This window comes from Anguilla anguilla, chromosome 1 (assembly GCF_013347855.1).
Source record: "Anguilla anguilla isolate fAngAng1 chromosome 1, fAngAng1.pri, whole genome shotgun sequence".
NCBI classification, from domain to species: Eukaryota; Metazoa; Chordata; class Actinopteri; order Anguilliformes; family Anguillidae; genus Anguilla; species Anguilla anguilla.
In genome coordinates, this window is record NC_049201.1 from 30,281,401 (window position 1) to 30,306,832 (window position 25,432).

Consider the following 25,432-nt stretch of genomic DNA (forward strand, 5'->3'; position numbering starts at 1 on the left):
TGGAGAAAACATTCCTTCAGCTACTGGATATTTATGTGGCATGTTTCTGTTTGTGTCCATGAAATGGCAAGATGGTAACATCCTTCAGGAGAAAGATTCTTATTCCTTAGAGGCAATTCCACACTTCATTCAACATTCCCAACTGGTAGAGATGTTGCTTTCATCTTTTTCCCTCTTAAAAATATTTGATTAAAATTCTGGTCTCACTTCTTCTCCACTGTATTCCCTGTTAATCCAAAAACAGCGATTAATCAAGCGCTCAATATCAAGCCCGACATGAGGAGGAGATGTCAATAATTCCGATGATGCTGAGCTGTGTGCACCGCCCCCGGGTTGAGATAAATCTCTGGGACCAATAACCTGCAGTCTGGCCAATGCAGACAACACATGGAGATGCCATATTAATAACATAATATCATAAGTACTAAAATAAGTAAAATAAGTCAATTCATATTTTAATGTAGTAAAATATATTTTATAACCCACTGATTATTGTGTGGCCTGTGTTGAATTGAGTATTATTATTATTATTATTATTATTATTATTATTATTATTATTATAATAATAATAATAATAATAATAATAATAATAATAATAATAATAATAGCAATAATGATAATAATAGTAATAGTAGTATGATTGTGTCTCTTGTTCCTTATCCATTATTGCTCAAGGCACTTGTGACTATATGAAATATAGTAGCAGAAAATTCATTCAGTGAAGACTTAAAGCAACACACCACGTGAAGTTTAAAAATGAGATTGCTAGCTTTTTCCTTGTTTAAGCAGTGCTTAGATCAACATTACTTCCGCATACTGTATGTGTGAGTGGCTCAGGACCTTTGCAAATGGGAGTTAAGTCTCGCGTCTTGTTGTTGTTGTAGCTGCCCGACGCCAGGCTGTGATGGGAGTGGACACGTTAGCGGCAAATATGCAAGACACCGCAGGTAAAGACGCCCCATTCCGCTTGTGTACAAATGAGACCCTCTGTTTTGGACAGGCAGCTACATGCTATGTGAAACTACACTGCTATGGTTTATGGAGCAACACATTTTCATCTGCAAAACATTTAGCTCAACGCTTTTAATTTGAACAGAGGGCCTATATAATTCCTCATGGTCTCCTCAGAATAAAAGTCTCTGATGATATAACTTGTTGCCGGTGCCCTCATGCTCACGTTCAACAGTCAACAGTGTGTTGGGTGTCTTCATGCTCACGTTCAGCCATTGCCCTGCCATAGGCTATTTTGTATGTTTCCTTCAGAAGTGCTTTCCCCTTAATTATCAGTGTGATTGCAACCGCATAACACAGGGTTGCTTTATTTGGAGATGATAACCAGTTTCAATAAAACTGAAACAATTTAGTATATTTCTTTATTGACAGGCTTAACATATTTTTACAAATACAAAAGTCTTAGGCACCCTAGATTTCTAAATATAATATATAGTATATATTTGGTCTTATGTGTTTATTTTTTGTTTTCTGCATTAGTGTGTCAGTAGAAAAGAGCAAATTTGAGATTTCCAAACATGAATTTTCCAAAAAATGAAATTTTACAGACACATTTTTGTATTTTGTTAAATAAAGTAATATTTTAAGTAATAGACTACTTTTCAGATAAAAACTTGATCAAGGGTCTCTGGGATTACCAGAAGCAAGCGAAACAGCCAAAATCTGCAGAAGAACTGTGGCAAGTTCTCCAAAATGCTTGGAGCAACCTATCAGCCGATTTTCTTATAAAACTGCAGGACAATGTACCAAAGAGAATTCATGTAGTTTTAAAGGCTAAGGGTGGTCACACCAAACATTGATTTAATTTAGTTTTTAACTATTTACTGCTCTTTATATTATTTTTGCAATATTTATAACCTTTCATTTCATTATTTTTGAAAACATCTTAGCTGTACAGCATTGTTTTTACAGGTGCCTAAGACTTTTACACAGTACTGTATGTCTTCAAAAGTTTGACAGAGCCAGCTATTTCATTAAAAAGCACCTGTTTAGTTGTCTTATTTCCTTGATATTTTGTGTGCTTAGAGAGGTTATATGTAGCCGGTTGCTTCACTTCTCATTATTGGATGGGTGCTGTTCGCTTCATTATCCACCTTTTGTGTCATGCATAGTTTAGTTGATCATTGAGTCTATTTTTGTCCTCATTCCCCCTCTCAATGGTTGCATGTTGGCCAGACACACTGCAGTACATCACAAACTCTCACTCTTCACGTAGACCAGCTGCTAAGCCATGTCATTGCTTGTTCCACTGCCTGTTACAATGTGCAGCACTGTGCTATTGGTCTGATCATCCTAGCCTTCTAGAGGGTGTTAGGTCGGTATCCATCAAGGCTGGGGTCTCATTCAATTTAGAAAATGTATTGAAATTCAATTCATGAATTTTAAAAAACGCTCATCATGTTCAGGAGATTTTTTTGGTGGATGAAAGATTTTCCAATGCATTAATTGAATTTGTTAATTTCCTTTATTGCGGGAATTGAAACGGAATTGACCCCAACAATGTCCATGTCGCATTACAAAGCGTGTTAATTTGCCTCCCCCCCCATTTAAAGAAAGGTTCATACTCATGAATGTTGTCTGTGTACTCGCAATGGAGATAGCAAAACCATTGTGAAGGACAACTCCAGGTCTATCGTGTTAACTGAAATACGATGGTGGAACGAAAGATGGTGGAAATGACGGAAGATTGTGCTCTGCATTAGTGAGGCATTTCGTCACACCGCAGCACAACATTAGATTACCATGGTGCTGATGCTTTCTTGGAGACAAAGCATATTCCTGGCAGCGTTTAAAATGAAAGGGAAGACTTCATGAATATTTCTGATTGTTTTTCTGCTGTTTTTGTATGTGGCGTAGAGTGCAGCTCGCTTGCATATCCTCGCTTCTCAGCGTATGTGTAGGGGCTGCACTTTACCATTCTTCTCGAGATACATAATGTTCCCGTTTTTTTACGGTTAATGTGTTTCTTTATGAGTTTCTAAAAATAAATGATCTTAATCTCAACTAATCCAATTTAGAAAGACAGAAATAAAGGTTTATTTAATTGGGGAAGAGTGAGCCAGTGTTTACCTCATTATTCCGCGTGAAAATGGCTTCTATAATGCAGGAAGGCCTTACATTTCACGTAAACACCCATGTGCTGGTGCCAAGGAACCTGCCGGGGAGCTGTATTGGCTGAATGAATCATCGCAGCCTTAATGTTTATTCATCGTTTGGGATGCCTCCCATTAAAGAGCTGTAGTAATTCCGAGGTTCTCACTGTTTGTCTTCTCACGGTCAGCCTTCTGAAAAGCGGCGCTTCTGTGCCAGTTCTCACTGACTGCAGTGATAAGAGCTGCGGGGAATTGGCTGTGGCACTTTTGGCACTCAACCTGCTCCATTCTATCTTGGCATCATCCCTATTGTAGAAATGTACGTTGTTTTTGTGTCGTTTTTTTTTCCCCGTCCTTTTGTCCAAGGATACGGGACTGAAAGAGGCGCTGTTTTAGTTGGTCACTTTATCTGCGGTGTCAGAGCCAAAGCATGGGGGCCAGCAGGAAATGAACAAAGTTAATGAAACAGTTTAATTACTCGCTCTGATTGCTCAATATAACGAGCGCGGTTGCAGGTCCCAGGGCTTGGCGTTTAATGCCGATATTGTGGGTGCACTTGGGTAAAGCATCTGGTAACATTTTATATTTTTATTTTACTTTTGTAGAAATTCAAAATGATTGTTGAAATTGGTTGTCCATATCCCCTATTTTTGAGAATCCAATGCAGCGGGGATACAGTAGCAGCCATTGTGGCTGTGATTGTACTGTTCATAGATGTTGATTGCCCCCCCACAACCCTGGACTTCTGGATTTGGTTGTTCTACAGAGGAGGAGAGTTAGGCTCCAGCACTTGTGTTGCTCTGTGCCCGTGAGATATGCCTCTCAAACCACCTTCATTTCACGAGATCATTACCTAAAAAAAGGAAGAGCGCAATACAAATACAGCGCCAGAGTCGACTGCCGCGTTGGGGCTCTCGTTCCTCGTTCGCCCTCAGTGAGCTAATTAATACGCCGAATCTCATTTGCATACTTTTAAAAGTGTTTTGACTCTCCGACAGAAGCCATGAGAAGGTAACATCATTAATATGTTAATTAGCCTTGTGCTAAGCTTTTTTTTCTGTCTCTTTTCTTCACGTGAGAGTGAGAGCAATATACTCTTCAGCCACGCTGCAATTTGAAGTGTATACAGATTCAATAGTGCAATAATATTTATATCCATATCGGCAGTCCATAGAGGACTACAGTACACGATGGATTTAGGAGAATTGAAAAGGGGAATGATATACAATTTAACAGTATTATAATAATCCAAATCAATGGTAATTCATTCAGAGGACGATCACAGTGAAGTCCATTTATTTATCTTAGTCCCTGGGACTTGTTTATTTTATTTTTTTATCTACCGTGCCTGAATTGTCTGTGTTTGGCAAGGTATTGTCTCTAACGACGCATGCATTTGTGTGTTTCTAAGGGGCCTAAAAGTTGCATTCACAACGTGGTGCTTAAAATTTAATGTTTTAAATGAAAATAGTTAAGAATGCAGAAAAATTGTTAGATTTTAATGATGTGCGTGTTGTTGTTCACTAATATAATTTTTGCCAAATTTGTACCGGAAATTAGGTTTAAAATGAGTATACAGTTGTTGTAGCTCCCTCTGGAATATGTTTAGTTGATAAAGCTTATTTGCATTCACTATTTCCGTGTTAATGTTTTTGTCCATTCATCCCTTTGGGATGTGGTGAGAAACTGCGGCATTAACGTACACTTCAGGAATCTTGTGTTTTTGTTCGACCATCTTTTCTGTTCCATTTAAAGTTTCACTATATATGCAATAAGCTTTCTCTTTGAGGCAATTTGTTATTGTTTATAAAAATCTGCTCAATTTCTGTTTCTGCTCTGTTAAGCTGCCGAAGCATAAAATCCAACCTTCTCAGGGCAGGTTCAATAATTACTTTCTCTCAGCTCTATTTAAGTTTTTTTTCAGTGGGGGAATGATTGACAAATTTGTCCGCTGCGTCGTTGGGTCAGCACGCCCCTTTAAACTGTTGTCGGAATTAGAGAGCCACCGCAGACAAATTACAGCTTCGGTAGACCTTTGCCTCAAAAGAAGAAAGGAGAGGACAAATCCCCAGCGAATTGAAATGAGACGGCAGGAATGAGAGTGGGCCGGGTGGGATGCGCGTTGCTGCAGCGGGTCGAGGGAGAGGAGGTATAATGCGAGGTGTTTCGTCCGCGGCCTCTTACCTGGCCGGCCTCTCTCTTCACTGGAGAGGGGCTCCTCCACCAGGCCCTCCACCTGCTCAGTCTTAATGACACCCCATCTCCCGCCGCCGTTCCGTTCTGAGTGCCTGCGGCCGTCTGAAAAAAAACAGACACCGCGCTTCTGGAATTACGAGGCTCGGAGTGGCTCCGAGCCGCGGACGTCAAGAGGCGGGCCAGACGGAGCAGGGAAAGAGCACTAGAGGAACGAGAGCGGCGGGGGGCCCTTCAGCTAAAGACAGAAGGCTCCCAGACGCCGTATGCCCCCCACGCTCGCGACCACGACCGCTCCCCCCCACCCCCGACCACCGCTTTTCCGACGCTCCACCTAACCTGTCGTGCTTAAAGGATCATTGAAAAAAATTGAGATTTAGGAGTCAGGAGCTGACTAAACGAGTCTCTCGATAATAACCGCTGACACGAGGGAGCGACAGGAGGCGTCCCTGGGGGTTGGGGGGGGGGGCAGTAGGGGTTTCTTTTGGGTCTGCACTCTCGAGCGTCTTCCCGCTCGCTGCACCCTGAGGGCGGGAGGGCGGCGGAGGCTCCGCCATCCCGCGCCTCGCCTCAGCGCCCGGCGGCATCGTTAACTTGAATAAACGGGCTACCTCATCGCCCCCCTCCCCCCCCCCCAGTCAGCTTCCGAAAGGTCAGCACCGTAAAGCCCAATTAGAAAAGGCCATGTTCAAAGGAAGACTAGACAAACGGGCACTACGCGTAATGTGACTCCGGGTCCTTTTCTCTCTCCACGTAGTTAGCGGTGTAAGCAGCCTTGTATGTGTAACATTACAAGATGTGGTTCTTCGCCTTACCCTCAGCGCCCAGAGGGCCACCAGCAACAAGAAACGGCAGGAAGGGGAAAACAGGCCGTCTGCCATCTCCTGACACAGACGAGGAACCCTACACTGTGGGAGGGGCCAGTGCGCCCAAGCACCCAGTCTGCTCTCTGACAGAGATGTCTGGGTGACATTTCAGCTTCTAGGTTGCACAAGACACCCGATGAATAAATCATCAGGAAATCTGTGAAAGCTGAATTATTCATGTGTCAAGAGGTAAAAAAATAAATAAAAATACAAACAAAAAAAAAAAGCTGTCTTATCATTTGTTAATAACGTGCAATGAATCATTAGCAAGTGTCAGTAATTACCTGGCATTACATGCTATGGTGATATGTTGTCCATGCATGGCTGGCAATGGAATTACAGTGATTATACCGACGTCCTTATGGAAATACAAACTTGGCAAAATGAGTGTTTTACTGTACAATTCATTGTGTTGGCCCTGATGGACATGGATTTGTATATGAGCTTCCTTAATATCCGCATTAAACCAATTAGAACTCCAGAGCTTTGATGATGTCATCAGCCATACACAAACATGTACACACTTCCATATGATCACATTTCAGCACACACTACCACACATGCACGCACACATACACTATATATACCCCACACTTGCTCAGTCACATAGGATCATTAGGCAATAGAGAGTATTTGAATGTTATGTGAAACTAGTCAAATTGGAAGATTTGAATCTTTTCATGATTATAATTGTTATTTACATTACTGTAGCCTTTTCAATAAACAAATAACTTTGTGGTAGGCGTTTGTCTATTTTTAATACTTGGGGATTTTATCAGCATAAAGTGCATCTCATTTCATTTTAGTGCTTGCTTTTGCATCAATGATAAAGAGCTCAGTATAGAAAATACATAATTGCGCATGCTAGTTACGATTTCATACCCATTCATCTGACCGGTCTGTCCATATCTGTCTCTGAGGTTCTGTTGCATATTCAGGCATGTGTAATGTTAGCTGCAGTCACACAAAATGATCATGTTAGTTTATGTTCCCTTCCCTCATCTGTCTGGGGAAATGAGCCAATCAGCAGGTCCTGCTTTTTCTTAATGCGTTGCACTGATCAGCAGGCAGGTGTATGATATGATTACTTGACGTGCTCCTCGTAGACTTAGGATCGGGTCTGATAATGTCAGTCTAAATGTAGCCCCTATTAAGCATTTATTTACTTACTTTTCAATCTTTATTCCCTCCTCCACTGTCTCTCTTGACTGCATCACAGAACAGCGGTAATTAACGTGAACAAGACAGAAATAGCCTCCCACTTATTTTGTCGAAAGCGAAAAATTATTGACGTTTTATGGCGTATTTGGCTGTGTTTGTATTGGTTTTCCCTTGAATCATCCCTCACCCCCCCCCCCCCCTCCTTTTTTTTTTTTTTTTTTTTTTTGCACGGCGGCTTGTACGGTGTTTGATTGCCATGGCTGCAGCCGGGGGTGAATAATTGCCTGTCTTTGCGGGAGCGTGTTCTGGAGCTAAAGTCGAGTGCTTTCTTCCTGATGCGCGCCTCATTTGGATTCCGCCGACAGCCTTGGGGGCTGTATTATTCATGGCTTGACAGATAGCGCTCGCTAAAAGCGCTGGAACGGAGCCAGGTACCGCTAGGGCAACAGAGGAGAGCATCGCACCTGAAAGGGAAAGGCTCAAAAACAGCCCCCAACCCCCTCCACGGCTCCCTTTGGAAATCCAGATAAGGCTGCATCAATCAAAATTTGACCCCCCGCACGACCTCCACCGCCTCCATCGCAACCATGTCATCAACCCCCCGCTGTGGCATATCTGAAATTTCCATATTTAATTGCAAACACTTTTTTGTTAAATAAATAAATGTATTCAGCTGCGTGTGGGAGGTGAAATGAGGGAGGTAGATGATTTTTGCGGGGGTAAAGGGCCAACGCTAGTATCTTCTCAGCGCACCTTAGAAATGACCAAGAGTTCCCTTGGCCCGGGGTAAACAGCCGCTCAGTCACACAGCGCAGCGGCAGCTCAGAATCGCGGAAACTTTCAGGCTAACCCCACGGGATTGTCATTTACTGCTGTAATAAAATAAATAAATAAACGATACTCCGTTTCAAATGAATTTAAAAATCACTGATGTGGAACCCCCCTACCCCCCCCCCCCTCGCTGCATCCTCAGGCTGCCGCATTTTTTTGTGGTGGGGAGGGCTGACTACCTCCAAACCTTGTAATGTCTGCTAAACAGGTGGTGTTTATGCCTCGCCTGTATCCCCCCCCCCTTTCGCTGCTGAAGGGAAGACTTCAAAGGGAATGAAAGATGTGGTCGTGAGCACCAGGCGTGGCACACAGAGCCGCCGAGAGCGAACCTCAGGCTTGGCAGATCGTGACCCCCCCTTTAGCCCCCTTCCCTACAGCATGCCCTGCACCCGCTGCAGCTGCTGAACACAATCACATCAATGTCAAGAACTTTTTTGGAAATTTTCAGTGCACTCTAATGGAAATGTTTTGTATGCCTTACTTCACTCTAGTGTTTCTTTTGCGCCTCTACATCATGAAACCTATGCACTTGTTGTACGTCGCTCTGGATAAGAGCGTCTGCTAAATGCCTATAATGTAATGTAATGTAATGTATGTGTATAGGTTTAAACACAGGGAAAAATTTACATAACCCAAATCAACTCAGAAACACAGCAAGGGTGTGGGGGGCGAGGATGCGGGGGATGGGATTGGTTGCTGTTGATATCTTGCGCGAGATTTTTTAACATTTGCTGGAATTAGCATTGATTCCATTTCTAACATCACACATTTAGACACAGAATGCTGTCATAATAAGTGATAAGACTTTGTTATTGGTACAGCTAATAGCTGCTACCAGTGAGTCATGCTGTTTTGTTATGAAGATCAAGTCTACAAGTATAGACATCCATTCAGAGTCATAACATCTCTAACATATTTACATTCTTTTTATTACCAATGTGTCATCATGTGGCAGAACATTTACATGTGATAGGGAGAACAATTGGATGATTAGCAGTTTCATACATTAGAAAGCAATTTGAGTTCTATATTGCACTACAAGCTAGTATGTGTAAAGATTATGTGGTGGCGTCATGAATAACACATCCAGCATGTTTGTTACCACAGAGTAGAAATGTTCACACACACACACACACACACACACACACAGACACACACGCACACAAACATGCATACAGGAATGTTTAATAGATCAAATATACATACAGTATTTGATTAGGAATTTAAAAGATTGCGAAGTGCAGATCAAAAAATGTTCTAGCAAAACGATGCATTGGTTTAATATACAGTTTATCATGTAAGTATTTTCAGACAAATAATTGCCATCAAATATGATCCCTTTATACTCAATATTGAGGTTTCAGTTCAGGCCTCTCCGGATATGATTTATTTTTGCCTTTGAAAAAGTGTTTTGAAAGCAGTGATTTTGAATGAATATAATAATCCTAAAATGAAACTATTATTATTATTATTATTATTATTATTATTATTATTATTATTAATAATAATAATTGTTATTATAGTCTTGTTTTACTGTTAAGGAGGTTGTGAAGATTTTTTAAATTTGATGTGGTTGTGTAGGAGTCCCCCATGTCTCATCATGCTGTGTTTGTATCTCCCCAAATAACCTTCTATGGAGAGCCTGTGATTTCATCTAATTATATTTTTGTGAACAGTGAAATTGCATATACATTCTAATGAGACATTGGGTTGAACATTATAAGGTGTAGCAAGACCAAGGGAAATGACCAGGGGTAACAGAAGGACAGCTGTGTTTCAACAGAACAGAATCACAGGAATACTGGCTGATATCGATTTTTTTAAAGTTCCATCTGAACTTGTGTGGCGAGTCATATTACTTTTTTAGTTGGCTCACACCGTTCGCCGTTAATCTCTCTGGATTTCCTCTCTTCTGTTTTGTGAATTGTCTTACAAATCCTGTTGAGATGCGTAACTGTTACCGTCAATGTTTATATAATTCCTTCCTATATGGTAGAAATACACCAGAAGTGGCTGGTGCCAACCCGCTCTATTGTTAGGCCAAATTCTACAACCAATGCTTAATGATTTACAAATTAGAGCCAGCACAATGGGATGCGATTATGTGTGTATGTACAATAGCCTTGCGGACGTGTCACAGGCTACAGTACCTCATGGATAGGTTGACTATCACACTCTGATGGCAAAATTGCTTACTGGCAATGCCCTTTTGTCTGTAGGGTTATGGGTTTGAATCCAACTATCTGTGTAATTAATCTTAGTTGCCTTAGTGAAAATTCATCTTAATGGAGCATTAAGTATGGATGGAATTAAGACACAGAATTTCCTGATAAATGACAAGAGGACACGTTTTTTTTTAATTATCAGCAACGCAAATGCTAATTTATGTTAATTTCCATTAAAAAAGACACTTGGTAAAATGATAAATACCAGTAAATGACCTCTGCCCTTTGCTTCATTACTCTAGTGTTTGCGTTTTCCCACTTTTAAGCCAGTACTGACAAAAATGCTGCTCACCTCACACCGCACCTGCTACATCTGATACTGCGCGAGCAGTCTCCTCTATGACATCCTGTTCCCTCGTGCCCTGCTCTGTCACATCGCAGGCTCCAGAAACGCCTGATAAGTTGGGTGATGAAAAGAAGCTGGCGAAGAGTTTTTTTTTCTGCCACTCCCTGACGGGTTGTGCGGGGTTCACTGCTGTTGCAAGCAGGCCTTCTCATTGATATGCATCCAGATTTCCAGTCTAGCGGGGGCTACTTGGGAGGCCAGCAGCCGTGCTGTGAGCGGTGTCTGCTAGCAGTGCTAGATTCATTCGTTTTTTTTCTCCACATTACTGTGCTCGCTGCGTTATTGTCTCTCATAACGAACACAATTAAAAGCCAGCACTGGTGCTGACAACCAGTGAACCCGGCTAAAAAAAAAATACCATAGATCAGTGAACTGGAACCGGTCTCGAATATCCAAGTTCATCAACCAGTAGAACCGTCACAGCTTGAATAAACTAGTCTACCAGATTACCAGCGTTGATGAGCTTGTTGTTTTTTTTTTTTTTTTGGTAATGCTATAATGGAATGTGAAGCTATTTATTGTGTCACTGTGATCCCCTTTCTGAAATACATATGTGTAGCAGACATAGGCTATATTTTAGTTTGACGTTTTTGTATGAATTAATAGCGGATTATTATTTTCACATACGGAAGTTTTTGCAAGTGATTTATTATTTACCGCTTAGTAAGCAACACACATAGAGAGAATCAAAAGCGTAAACAGTGGTCTTGTTTCGCTAATTTCCCTTTTTCCACCGTGACAGAAAAATCGCCTAAATTGCGGTAGCCGCCGGAGTCTCCTGCAGAAAAGCCATTTCTTTTGTTTGGATCTTTGGGGGAAGTCTGTCAGGTTTCAAAAATCATCCTGCTCTCTCCAACTGGTTCCCCGCCTGTCTGCAAGGGAAGGCGAATCCCACTCGCTTTCTGGAGGATATCACCATGGAGACGGCGGTCTGCCACGCGTGCCTGCAGATGCTGCTGGATAGGGCACAGCGAGGGGTGTTGCTCCCGTGACAGCTCTGCGGAAGAGCGGCTGCCACATCCCCCGTGCCACCGAGCGGGTGAGCGCGCGAGGAGACAAATACCACATGATGCTAATGACGGGCTGAAAGTGCGATCCCCGCGGTGAACATGCCTTAATATTGAAACTAATAAAACCGCTCTATGAGACTGTCACATTCCTGTATGTACGCCTTATTGTCAAGGATTATGGAGGCGCAGAATATTATTATGCGGTGACTAAAATCTGTTATATGGCATTGGCATAAAAAGCTCTTCCTTTGACCATGTGCTTCCTCTTAATTGAACACATTTCATTGCAGTCCCTTGTCATTAGCACCTTCTTATAAAATGAAATGGATATTTTTTTTTTTTGATAGGAGCGCGGTTTTATTTGATTGCGGAGTCTAGAACGACGAATGCCTCGCGCAGACCTCTAATTTCCTCTCTCCTGTAAGAAGTCTAATAATAGCGCGGTTTCATTGGCACACAATGCCCGCAGTATTTCCTCATTTAAATGCAAGTTAATTACCTGTGGAATTTTAATTGCCGTGCCCAGCAAGCCGGATGCGTAGGAGTGTCCAAGGTCAGTGGGGTGACTAGGAGGGGGGGGCTTGGGAATTGGAGCTGCATATTATCGGTTGACTTTGGGTACTAGGGACCAGTGCCCCTTTCAAGGTAGACAGAACATGCAATTTTACAAAATGCGAAGAATTATAACCCATTTTCCATCTGAAATAACACAGATAGACACCAATGCAACAATATGAACACCTTCCCCCCACTGTAGACTATATGATTAACACAGACTAAATAATCATTTACATTGAATTATAGTAAATGATGCGACGGACCAGTACAATGTAGCACACTTGATTTTGTCGTTTGGCTTCAGAAACGTTGGTGATAATAACCAAACACCGCACCTGCTACATTTGATGTGAGCAGTTTCCTATATGACATCCTGTTCCCTCATGCCCCGCTCTGTCGTATCGCAGGCTCCAGAAATGCCTGATAAGTTGGGTTGATGAAAAGAAGCAGGCGAAGACTTTTTTTTTCTGCCACTCCCTGACGGGTTGTGCGGGGTTCACTGCTGTTGCAAGCAGGCCTTCTCATTGATATGCATCCAGATTTCCAGTCTAGCAGGGGCTACTTGGGAGGCCAGCAGCCGTGCTGTGAGCGGTGTCTGCTAGCAGTGCTAGATTCATTCGTTTTGTTTTTTTCCACATTACTATGCTCGCTGCATTATTGTTGGGTGATGAGTAATTAGTGATGTGTGAAATATGAACTACCTGTACTTACTTGTAGCTCAAACTGAAATGCACAAAAATGCTTTGAGAAATGCATTCTTGCAGTGGTTCTGTGCATTGATGTGTGAGCACCATAATGTTTGGGACAAAGACATACATTTTTATTTGCCTCTGTACTCCACAATTTTAGATTTGTAATGAAACAATTGGGTAAAGTGCACATTCTCAGCTTTTACTTAAGGGTATTTGTATACATTTTGGCTTCAACCTGTGGAAGTTATAGCACATAGCTCCCCCATTTCAGGACATCATAATATTTGGGACAAATTAATATTATGTAAATGAAAATAGTCCTATTTAGTACTTTGTTGCATATCCTTTGAATGCAATGGTTGCTTGAAGTCTGTGACACATAGACATCACCAGGTGCTGAGTATGTTATCTGGTGATGCACTGCCAGGCCTGTACTGCAGCCATCTTCATCACCTGCTTCTTTTGGGGGCTAGGTGCTTTACATGTTCACATAAGCGTATGAATCACATGTTCCTTTGGATTCAATGATTACTTGGTCAATCAAGGATTTCCCTGTTTTTAGCTTTGACAAATGCCTTTGATGCTTCAGTAGTTTGTTTGGAATCATTGTCTTGCTGTAGGATGAAGCACTGTCCAATTAATTTAGAAGCATTTGGTTGAACTTGAGCAGATAAGATTCTTCTATACACTTCATAATTCTGCTGCTGCTATCAGAAGTTACATCATCACATCATCAATGAAAGCAAGTGAGCCAGTATCTGTGGCAGCCGAATATGCCCAAACCATAACACCCCCCTCCACCGTGTTTTACAGATGAGGGGAGTGATTTGGACTTTGGACAGTTCTTTTTGGCCTCCACAGTTTGCTCTTGCCATTACTCTGATACAAGTGAATCTTGGTCTCATCTGTCCACAAGACCTTTTAGGTACATGTTAGCAAACTGTAACCTGGCTATCCTGTTTTGTGGCTGACTAGAGGTTGGCATCTTGCAGTGTAGCCTCTGTAGTTCTGCTTGCAAGTGCAGACAGTAGTAACTGACACATCCACACATTCTTCATTATGGTGAGAATTCTTCAGTCATCACCTACAGAGGTGTTCCTTGTCCTACCAGGCCTGTTGTTTCTGAGCTCACTGGTGCTCTCTTTCTTTTTAATGATATTTGAAACAACTGATTTTGGTAAGCCTAAGGTTTGGACTGTGTTTCTGACTATTCTTTTCTTATTTTTCAGCCTCACAATAGCTTCTTTGACTTTCATTGGGACAACTGTGGTCTGCATAATGGCAAATGCCCACACACTCCAATAAAAAGTTTAGAAACAGAACTAGATGCTTGAAAGCTCTCTTATACCTGCACTAAGCATGCAATTGCTTGCACCCTACCAATCAGAAACACCAGTGATGCCATTTGTACCAAACATTGAGTCTGAAACCAAAATGTTTGAAAATATGCTTCAATAAAAGCTGAGAATATGCAATTTACCCACACGTGAATTTGTTTGATTGCAAATCATAAATTGTGGAGTACAGAGCCAATTCAGGAAAAATCTTTCTTTGTCCCAAACATTGTGGAGCTCACTGTATAACAGTAGAATATGCATCATGACAGTTTATGACCACCTTGCTCATGAGGCACATGGCCATCCTTCCTTCAAAAAGAACATTTTCTTTGACTGGATATTCAGATTAATATCATTTTCAATTATTTATTTGGCAGACACTCACTTATCCAAAGTGAGTTACATGGGCCAACATGCCATGAAATACTATATAAATTATAGATCATAAGAGCTGCAAGTACAAGGTTATAGGTAGAAAATAGCAAGCAGTGCTTTAGGGTACACAGGAAACCAAGGTAACAGTAGCAGTAGGCATGCAGTCTCGCACATGTATGCAGTGCTCCTTATTACTTGCATAGTTTAAATTGTATAATTAGTAATATTTTTCATAATTACACACTGACACTATAAGTGCCTCTTTAATGTGTCGACAGTAAGAATTCAGGAAGTCTGTTTTCCTGTAAGATGTGTTGAATTCCATCCACTCAGACAGACAGGAAGTGGACACACCCCCACCCACAATCCAGTCATCCCACTTTGCCCATCAGTCCCACCTCCTGCCAGGGGCTGACCCCTTGATTTATTGGGAAGGGCGCAGGAACAGAGCCGGATGAGTGGCGCTTTAATGCGCTTTCTGATGCGTTTGGTGTCATAGGCGCTATTGATCACAGGGAGTGACTACCTCAGAGGGAGTGGGTGGCCCCCACCGCCACCTTGCTTCTGACACCCAAAAACGTGTGCGCTAATAGCCATAGCGGCAAAGCTGCCAAGGCCCTGTCCGTTAGGGGGGGCTTATACTAATGAAATCATGGCGAGGTGCAGAGGTCAGGCTATTAAGCAATCCCCTTCCCCGGGGGACAGAGGTCGCCTCGTTGGGCGGTGCTTGACTGATGGAGGCTGGATAATTTGGGTCTGGGGTGCTGGTGTGCCGAGGGGTGGATGCGAGCGCTTTTCCCTCAATCCCAACCACCCCACCCCCTCCCCTTTAGGGTTAGAGCCAGGGTTAGGGATTGTTAGAGCACATGTAGGCATGCATGAACACACACACACATACACACACACACACACACACACGCACACACACGCACACACACACACACACACACACGTAAACTGCTGCTACACAACCATAAGAGGACAGGAAATCTATTCATTAGCAGTAGTACTCAGTGCCTTCTACAGTTGATAGTAGCACCAGATCTGCTGTTTTTCAAATTCATTCTGAAGGATTATATGTCAAGGATGCTTGGCTTATTATTTCAGAATTCCATTTTAATTAGACATTATTGAGTTTATTTTTAGCAATAAATTATATGGCCACCATAACTACTACTGTAATTATTCAAGAAAATCTCTGTATTAAAACAGACACATACCAATTAAACATGAATAATAGAAAAGTCTTTGTATAAGTTTAACCACTTTTTGTTATTCGGGTACTATACACAGGTACGCACAAGTAAATACATGCATGTGTATGTGCAACCATACACACCAATCCATTTTACTTTAGTCTTCGCAATCTTAGCGTGGAAGTATTGGGATGTGACTAAGATGCTGGATGACATCCTGCTACATACAGGCACAATGTCAAACATGACGCGTTCACTTTTAAATCAATAAAAAACATTTGAAACGCATCAGCTCAGCAGGTGTCATCTGCCCTGGGCGCAACGCAGCTCCTTGCAGCCAAACGGCAACAGCTGCCTGGCTGACTTTGTAAGTGCTGTACTGCCCATTTGTATTCTGAACAAATAGTGTACGTTTTCAGTAAAAACATTTAGCGGTTGCTGTTGCCTGTTTTCAGACACCAACCCCCCCCTCCCCTTTTGAAAAAACGATGCTTTGTTGTGGCCCTGAATTGGCTCAGAATGACCGAGAAGGCACACCAATCCAATTCGCCTTAACCACACACATATTTCTCCAGTGTTCTTAAAATCGAATGCAGCATATTTGCGAGTACACAGTAAAATGTCCAGTGTCAATCTGTTAGAGTAGAACTAACACTGCTAGAGTGGAATTAACGCTGAACATTTTCACTGTGTATCAGGGCCAGTCCGTCGTTGAGCTGAACGGGATAAGCATTCTTTGTGTGTAGGAACAGGAGCCTGGAACGTTTCACGGCTGGGTGACTCCTAACTAAGCGTGCGAGCGCTCTGACAGGCGCCCAAAAGCGGGCCTGACGGGTTCCCCAAACATCATCTCCCACAGCATTTCGCTAATAGGATTTCAATCTGCATATTCCTGCAGACTCTGTTTTCACAGCAGAGCAGAGCGGAGCAGAGCAGACCCTCTCGGGGCCTGGCACCAGCCTCGCAGTACCCCGTGATCGATAGGCTTGGCCGACGCAAAGATTATCAGCTCAGAACGTGCGCTTCGCTCTGATGGGGAGATTAGCCGTCCGCTTCTCCAACGCGCCACGATTAATTGTGTTTTGGTTCTACGGAACCTCAGAAGTCCCCCGATCATTACCCACTCCGGGCTTCGCGTCTTTTTCATCGACCATCAATGCCTGGAACAATTTGGAAAATTAATATATAGTCGCTGTGTGTGTGTGTGTGTGTGTGTGTGTGAGCCCAAAGCAGAGCCTTTTGTCATTTGGTTGGCAAATGACAAAAGGCATTCATATTTATATAAGAATGAAATGAATGGAAATGCTTTGGCTTTGGCTCTATCCTCCTTTTCACAAACTCAGCCTTTTGTTCTGTGTGTAATTAGGTCAGCATTTTATAAAAAAGGAAACACAGTCAAGCCAGGAATGAAATATTTGGGTGTTTTTATATGGTGATGATTCAGACGCAGGCTTTCCTTCGTTTAGGATGGGCTTCATCGGGAGCGAATCTGAGTCACTTTCTCACTTGTTTATTTACTGTTGAGGTGCCGGTGAAAAGACAGTGATTGTTTCATTTCCTTACCATTTCCCTTCATTCAATTTTTTTCCACTCCAGGTCTAAAAGAGCAAGCCGACTTCACCACTGAAAATAGGCTCTTTGTGTTCCAATAAATTAGCACAAATACACATTAAACTACACATAATTGTACATGCAGCTATCCAGCAATTAAAACACAATTTTACAATAGCTAATGATTATGGGAGTAATTAAAGGTTGGTTAAATAAACTTTGATTTCACTTTTCGGCCGATGCTAGCAAATGAAGCACCGTGTCTGGTTGATTGTTTAATTATTCCCGATGTTACACAACACGAGAGAAAGTTTCGCTCTCTGTACTAGGGCTGTGCCTCGCATGCTCCATGGTTTCTGAGGCATGGCGGCCGGGATGGCTCACAGGTGATGTCATTCGGATAAAATATCTAACTGAGGTCCTGACTCCTCATTAAAGATCCCGTGGCACTTGTCGGACAGAGTAGGGGTTCCCATGGCATCCTGGACAAATTCCCTACCTGGCACCATCAACCTTATCCCCTAATCATGCCCATGTTTAATTGGCTTCATAATTTTTTCCCTGTCCACCTGATCTGCTGGGCGCAGTGAGCTTTCGGGTGCAAAATGGCTGACACGCATGACCCAGGTGGTGCTACACAATGGTGGTCGTTGAGCTGTTCTTCCTCTTCACTGGAAAGTACTTTGAAAAGTGCTGTAAAAATGCTATTTTTTACATTAACCCTTACTTACCCTTCTGTTTATCTCTCAGTGTCTATGGCTGCCCATTGGCCAAAAAAAGGAAAACCCAAGACAAGCAGCCACTGGAGCCTGTTGCCAAGAGGAAGCCTTTACTGACTCGTTCGGACAACTCTTCCATGGACGAGTGCTACGAGACGGACGGCACAGAGGAGATATACGAGAAGGAGGAGGAAGAAGAGGAGGATGAGGAGGAAGACGAGGAGGAATATTCGGAGGACAATGAAGAGCAGGTAGAGCCAGAGGAGGAGGGAGATGTGGAGAGGGGGGAGGGGCAAGAGGCAGAGGAGGAGGTGGTAGAGGAAGAGGAGGAGGAAGAAGAGGAAGAGGAGGGTGACGGTGACGAGGAAGAGGAGGAAGAAGAGGAGGAAGAGGAGGAAGAAGAAGAAGAGGAGGAAGAAGAGGAGGAGGACTACGAGGAGCAGAACCAGGAGAATGGTGAGGATATCTCCCCTCTTTGAGCCCAGAACGGCATTTACTGTTTATTGGCTGGACCGCAACAGCAGGGCCAGCCCTATAAACGCGAATGTCTGTGGCTGAGTGAGTGATGAAGTTACACCATTGGTCGGTCAGTTCGGTCCAGCCATATACTAGGTTTTGACCTGGTCTTGTTTCTTTCAAACTGAAACTCCACCGAAACATTTCCCCGCAAAGGACAGGTTTTTATTTCTATTTCTGAATAAATGCTGCGTATCTCAAACCTGACATAGAGAGAGAAGCTCTCCAAGGCCTTTTGAAGTGTGAATAAGGAGTGGAAATGATTTCAGCACTGATGAGAGGAGGGATGGAATGAGGTTTATTTTTGAATTGAGAGCTTTAGTTGTCATTGAGGTCACTCACGTGAAACACAGGGAAACCACTGATTTTGAGTGTCACACTCTACATGTATCATGCTCTTTGCATGGAATGTTCATCAGGTTTTTATTGGCAAAAAAACAATTAACAAACATATTTAATATTTAAGAAATTATAAAAAAAAGAGCTCTGCTCTGCTTTTAAAAAAAATTGTATCTCTGCATTTCTCTCTTTTCTTTGATGCAGTCTTTTTGCCTGTGCATCTTTATTAATTTTTGCGTTTCATTGCTGGTTCTTTTTGAGGACAGGAGCAGAAAGGAAAGCCTTCCGAGGCCAAATTTTTTGAATCTGGGATAAAACTGAAATCCCCTGAAATAGCAGCCAGGCGGCCGGCTTTCTGTTAAAGACGGTCACGGTAATTTGAGGTGCATATGGATTGTTCGCTTTGACCTTCAGTGCTGCCTCAGTGTCGGGCACACAACAGCCCAGAGCCATCTGTTAGAATCCTGTTAAGATGGCGGCTTAAAAACATTTTCTGCTGAGAGAGCAAACATTAAGCTTCGCTTTTGGGAGAAATTTTGCTAAAGGAACTGCAGTTCAATGTGCAGAGAAATTAGGAATTTACCACTCACAATAAAGCTACGGCAGTATACCAGGCACTGCTATGTCTTCATCAGGAATGCGTGTATATGAACTCATTGGACAACACAAGGCATCGGTGTGTGTTCCATCTGTCCTAAACAAAGACCAGAGAATGACCAGATAAAGGATTTTATTCTCATGGCTTTTGTCTAGGTGAGGGTCCTCATCCCCAGTCCTGGAGAGCCACTGGCATTAGAATTAGGAAGGGGCTCTATCAGAGTTGGTTTTGTTCATCCTTATTTTCTGTTGCATTCTCACCAGGTGTTGCTGTCTTCAGTCTCTTCTCTTTTTGTCAGATGTGTGAATTGTTGCTTCTTCTTCTTCTGACACAGCACTTTTCCCATCCTGCTTCGTTGCTAACCAGTTTTTTATTTATTTACTTAACTGAATTTCAGCATTACAACATCATAATGCAAGATTATAATTGCAAGAACATATAATTGGCCTTTATCTTGCTTGTTGGTTGCTTGTAATATAAAGTCAGTATTGCATTTCATCTTTCATTGGAATGTGTTCTGAAAAATTCATCTTCCTTATACCACGCTCTACCTTGTAGAAAATAATACCCCTCCCCCAGAGTTTAAAATCGAAGAAATGTTTTCCTGCCAAATCAGATTTCCCTCTGCCGAAGCTCACTGGTGGATTGTACTACCATCTTGGGGCTGGAGGACAGAATTGCACCTTTTGGAATTTTGAGGCTTTTTCTTCCTGCACTCCCCCCCCCCCCCCCCAAGAGAGTCTGCCTATCTGTCTCACACATGCCAAGCCATAGCAGCCTCACCAGAGGAGAATGGTTAACGGCTTCCCCTCTGTCTCCGAACGGTAAACCACATTACTTCCGCGCTAATCCAGTCACAGCAGGGCCATAATCTCTCCGTTGCACTTTCAATCTGTTTCGCCTCCCCGTCCCCTTTGTGTCCCCTTGATTGCTCTTCAAATTGCTTCTTCCAGGCGTGTTTCAAGCCGGCGAAATTAAACCCTCCCGACTGGTGACTGTAACGGGCTTCCTCTGTCAAAATATGGGACTTGGTCATTCGTGACTGTTCCCTCTCCCTGTTCCAAAGCCTCTTCATTTCCCCTCTCCCGCTGCTCATTCTGCGCATAGAATTAACTCTGGCTTTTGTGTCGTCAGGAAAACGGCTGCTGCTATTTCAAATAATAATATAAGAAATGTTATCATAGTTATCCATAATTTTTATTATTATTATTATTATTACAATTCTCAATAATAATAATAATACTCTGCCCAGGATAAGTGGGTATAGATAATGGATGGATGAATAATAATAATAATAATAATAATAATAATAATATTGCTGTTGTTGTTGTAATACTCTTTTTTATGTATTGCTTATGAAAATAATCCTGACAGATCAAGCCTTTGAGATTTGGGAAAGGGCAACGTCTTTCAACTGTCGCTAATTAGCGCTTCTCAATCAAACGTTGCCGTTTGGCTGACCAGGCAGGTCTTTTTTTATTTGTCTTTCCTGAAATCAAAGACACACGGATTGTTCTGAAGCTCCTGGTATTAAGACCGTTTGCCAGGCAGGCTGTGCGAGCTGCGCGTTTCCCACTAGCGCAAACGATCACGCTCCGGACAGCTCGAGCGTGGAGATGTGGGAGACGGGCGTTTGGAAACCAGCCAGAGCTAGAGGCATGAAAGCACAGGCATTAGGGGTTCAGTAACCTTTAGCAGCCCTGCCTGTCTCCACCTAATGATAAACATAGTATTAAAGATTCAGCTGATGTGACCAAAATAAAGAAGAGTTGACGTTACTCGCTGTCACAGTTATTTCAGGTGAGATTTGTTTTTTTTTTAATATGTATTTTTTGTATTAGTGAAATTACAGAAATAATGTGCTTTGTATGTACAGCTCAGTGGAGAGGCATGCTGGTTTTGTTCATTTTGGGTTCATTGTCATTGTTGTTGCTGATCTGTTTCTCTATTCTCAGGGTAGCTAATATAGCTTCATCAGAGATGATATATTTGAGGACATTACTGTAGCTTGGAACTTGCTAAATCCCCATGGATGTCTAGTCATTTGCATTCATAATTCAAACCAAACCACAAAGGAGAAACTGGAGGCTTTACATAATGTTTCTGGAAGAAAAGGGAGCACCTCAAAATAAAATCCTTTCGTTCTTCACTACATTCAAATTTTTAAAATGTTGAGAGAATTTTCAGTGTTTGTAGGTGAGCATTCCGTTAATCACTTAATCGGTTAAATGTTGAAAGAATTTTTGATGTTTGGAGGTGAGCGCTACTTTAATAATTTAATCTGTTCAATAGATGTGCAGAATATAAACTGAAGTAGACAGGGCGGTTGAAAGACAAACACTGTGGTTATGAGATAGGGGTTGCAGTTCAGCTAAACAAAGTTCAGCTAGTTTGCAGTCGAGAGATGTGTGATGCCCAGTAGAGACACACTGAGGTTGAAAGACACCCAAAATAGTTAATACAGAAGCACTGAGGCAGCCAATTACCTAACCTGTCATTTCCTAAATGGCAGATTTGAGCTAATTTCAAATGAACTTTGTAAAATTGTCAAACTGTACTGGAATGCTAATGGCTTTCATTGCTGCCGGTTTAACATTTGGAACATGGCAGCAATAGCCAACAAAGAAAAAATGGCTGTCAGAAGCATATGATAAGAGAAGGTGCTTCTGATATTCAGGGAATTTTATGTAGCTGATCTGGCCACCATACGAGTTCCTGTAAGGGATATATAACATAATAAAAAATGTCCGAAGAACTCATTGTATAAATGGCTGATAAATAGGGGTTGGTTGAGGGACTGTCAGCCTCAGATGATGTTGGAAAGGATTCAGGGTCGGGCATCGCCTACCTGAGGGAAACTCATTCAACCATTTTGAATGGCTGCCACGGCGTGAGGCTCAATGCATTCATATGTGGTTCAGAAGGAGCTTGTTATGATCTGAGAACTGCGTGTGTATTTTTCTGTTTTTTGTACCTGAGCATTCATAAGCTACTTATACAAGCTGAAAGTTTGGCAGTTCTCACTGGGGAAGTCTGGCTGTTTTATTGCCGAACATCTTCTTTCTTTAAAAGCCGTAAAATTCATCTCTGAAACAGGGCACAAGAGGGGAGCCTGCGAACAGCCTTGCGCTTTAAGTGTACATACACATTTTTGGTCGACAAACAGTTGGTAAAGACAGCAAGCGTTGTTATTATTGGATAGGACAATGCAAAGATTTCCTAAGAAATCTAATAAAGATAGACCAAGCATGTCCGACGTTGACGGAAATCCAATTTGCTGGTCGAAATAAAATCACGGCAATTGAATTAAGCCTTTCGCTTTTGTCCCCCACCCTCCTCTTTGACAGAGGACAAACAGACAAACGGCAGCTACGCGAAGTCCAGCCAGGGAGCAGAGAAGGACGACAACAACAATGACGAGTACGACAACTACGACGAGCTGGTGGCCAAGTCGCTGCTGAACCTGGGCAAGATAGCCGAGGACGCGGCCTACCGCGCCATGACCGAGTCGGAAATGAACAGCAACTCGTCCCACAGCGCCGAGGACGAGGACGAGGAGGACGAGGACGAGGACGAGGAGAAGGGCGGGAGGAAGGGAGAGCTGAGCCTGGACGCGGAGAGCGACGTGGTGCGGGAGACCGTGGACTCGCTGAAGCTGCTGGCGCAAGGCCACGGCGCTGTGCTCTCGGACAACCTGAACGGGCGGGGCTACCTGGACGGGGGCGCGGGGGAGGGCGGGGACAGCGAGGACTGTAACGGCGGGTCCGGGGTCGGCGGCGGGGGCCGGGGGGCAGGCGGGGCCGGGGGGCAGGGCAAGCCCACCAGCAACGGGCAGGTGGAGGAGAGCGACGAGGAGGTGTGCCTGAGCAGCCTGGAGTGCCTGCGGAACCAGTGCTTCGACCTGGCGCGCAAGCTGAGCGAGACGCAGCCGGCCGACCGCGGCCCGCCCCCGCCGCCGCTGGCCCAGACCCCCCCGCACGTCCAGAGCGCCCCCGAGCCGCCGGACCTGCGGCCGGCCGTCTACGGCGACTGCCAGCAGGGCGCGCTGGAGCGCAACTACTCCGACATGGTCAACCTGATGAAGCTGGAGGAGCAGCTCAGCCCGCACTCCAAGGCCTTCTCCAGCTGCGCGCACGAGGGCGGCGGCTACCGCGACGAGGACACCACCTCCGTGGCCTCCGACCGCTCCGAGGAGGTGTTCGACATGACCAAGGGCAACCTGTCCCTGCTGGAGAAGGCCATCGCCCTGGAGTCGGAGCGCGCCAAGGCCATGCGCGACAAGATGGCGAGTGAGGCGGCCTCCAGGCGGGACGGCCACCGCCTGCACGACGTCCACGGCGCCCGGCAAACCTGCGCCGAGGAGCGCAAGTCCCGGCTGCACGACGGCATGAAGAAGCCGTACTACCCGAAAGGTAAGCGCCCGAATCCAACCGCGCGCCGCCCGCCCCGATGCACGGAGGCTCAGATTCGGTCGTATCTGACGCCTTTCTCCCGCCTCCTCGATTTACTGCAGCTGTTTGTTTTTCTTGTCTTGTTGTGCAAGTTCAGCGATCATCAGAATTAAATTGACAATTCATTTAATTAAAAAGGTAACTTTTTACTGAAAGTTAAGGAAAAAAATTTTTTTTATTGAATTCAGGCTAGGCTAATGTGTGCTTTTCCATGTTTGACATGTTTGTGTGAGCAAGATAAAATTGAGAGTGAGAGATTGTAAGATATATAGTCTGTAAGATATGCTGTTTTTTCCATTTAACAATGAAAATGAGATAATGTTGAGTACTGTATATTATAAGCAGGGAGTTGTTTTGTTGCTAGTGTGCAAATATTCAGGAGTATTGGGAGGAACGTAGTGGTGCTGTCTATAAAAACACCAAGGTTTATTTGGAAATGTGCACCAGGGAAAAGGTGCCCACAGTCAGTACTGGTTTTTTAACTAGTAGAATCGAGGACCTTGCAGTGACCCCAGCCCGTGACAAGCCTCCATTCGGGCAGTTTTCGAAACCAGCACATCAGCATGCGCTTAGAGCGTTAAAATAGGCCAGCGTAGCGACGCCAGAAGCCCGTCAGGCGTAAGTAATGGCAATGCGAGGCCTGTTAGAACGGAAAATCCCATCCCTGGGATCCAAGCCACGTTCCAGCCTGCCTGTTTTTAAAGCCACGGAAAGGGATGCAGCTAAGCTACTGTAACAGAACATTGCGCGTGTGTGCCACTTAGCTCTTTAGCACTTAGCCCCTCATGGCGTATCTGCATCTGGCCAATCCAAATACGAGTAAATCAATAAATCAAATTCAAGATTTGAAGACTGTTACACGGAGGGGAAGAGGTTATCATTTTCAAATAACATTGTGTTTTTTCTGTGTTTGTTTGTTATGACTGTTTTCTGGTGCTGTAGTACTGCAGTTGACGGGGTATTTTCGGTTGAGCAGTGCAGCGGACTGTTGCTAAAAGCGACGGAAGCGAGGGCAGACAGAGCAGGGGCGCTAACGGCGGCGTCCAATGGTGCCGTGCCAGACCCGAGCGCATTCACCGGCTGTGAATAAAGGGGTTCTTAGCAAGTCGGCAGCCTGCGGCGTCGGTTCACTGTGAGGGTGTAATCAGGTCTCGGAGAGGATATGGAGACTGGGGTCTGCTTGTTTGGTGTTTGGGGGGATGCTGATCCAAGGGGGCTTTGTGAGCTGTGCAGGGAAGAACTGATCACTGTAGAGGAACAGGGCAGTGTTTTTAATGCAGAGTGGCTCCATTTGCTGCACCTCCTCTCCCGTACAGGCACACATATAGAGGCACACACACAGATACACACACACACACACAAAC

The 25,432-nt window shown here is 43.7% G+C and overlaps 1 protein-coding gene across 15 annotated transcripts in view; it reads left to right on the plus strand.

Annotated features, from left to right (window-relative positions):
* The window catches only part of myt1lb (myelin transcription factor 1-like, b), a 94,849-nt gene that overhangs the window by 23,261 nt on the left and 46,156 nt on the right, over nucleotides 1–25,432 (plus strand). For 12 of the 15 annotated variants that reach the window (XR_004764923.1, XR_004764925.1, XR_004764926.1 and 9 more), the window contains exons 4-6: nucleotides 885–947; nucleotides 18,196–18,620; nucleotides 22,965–24,029. Coding sequence is in view for 12 of the 15 variants with exons in the window: in XM_035414907.1 (XP_035270798.1) it covers nucleotides 885–947; nucleotides 18,196–18,620; nucleotides 22,965–24,029 (1,553 nt within the window). In the remaining 3 variants the exon portion in view is untranslated. The remainder of the gene's footprint in view (nucleotides 1–884; nucleotides 948–18,195; nucleotides 18,621–22,964; nucleotides 24,030–25,432) is intronic. The other 3 variants (XM_035414988.1, XM_035414997.1, XM_035415005.1) reach the window with 1 other exon arrangement.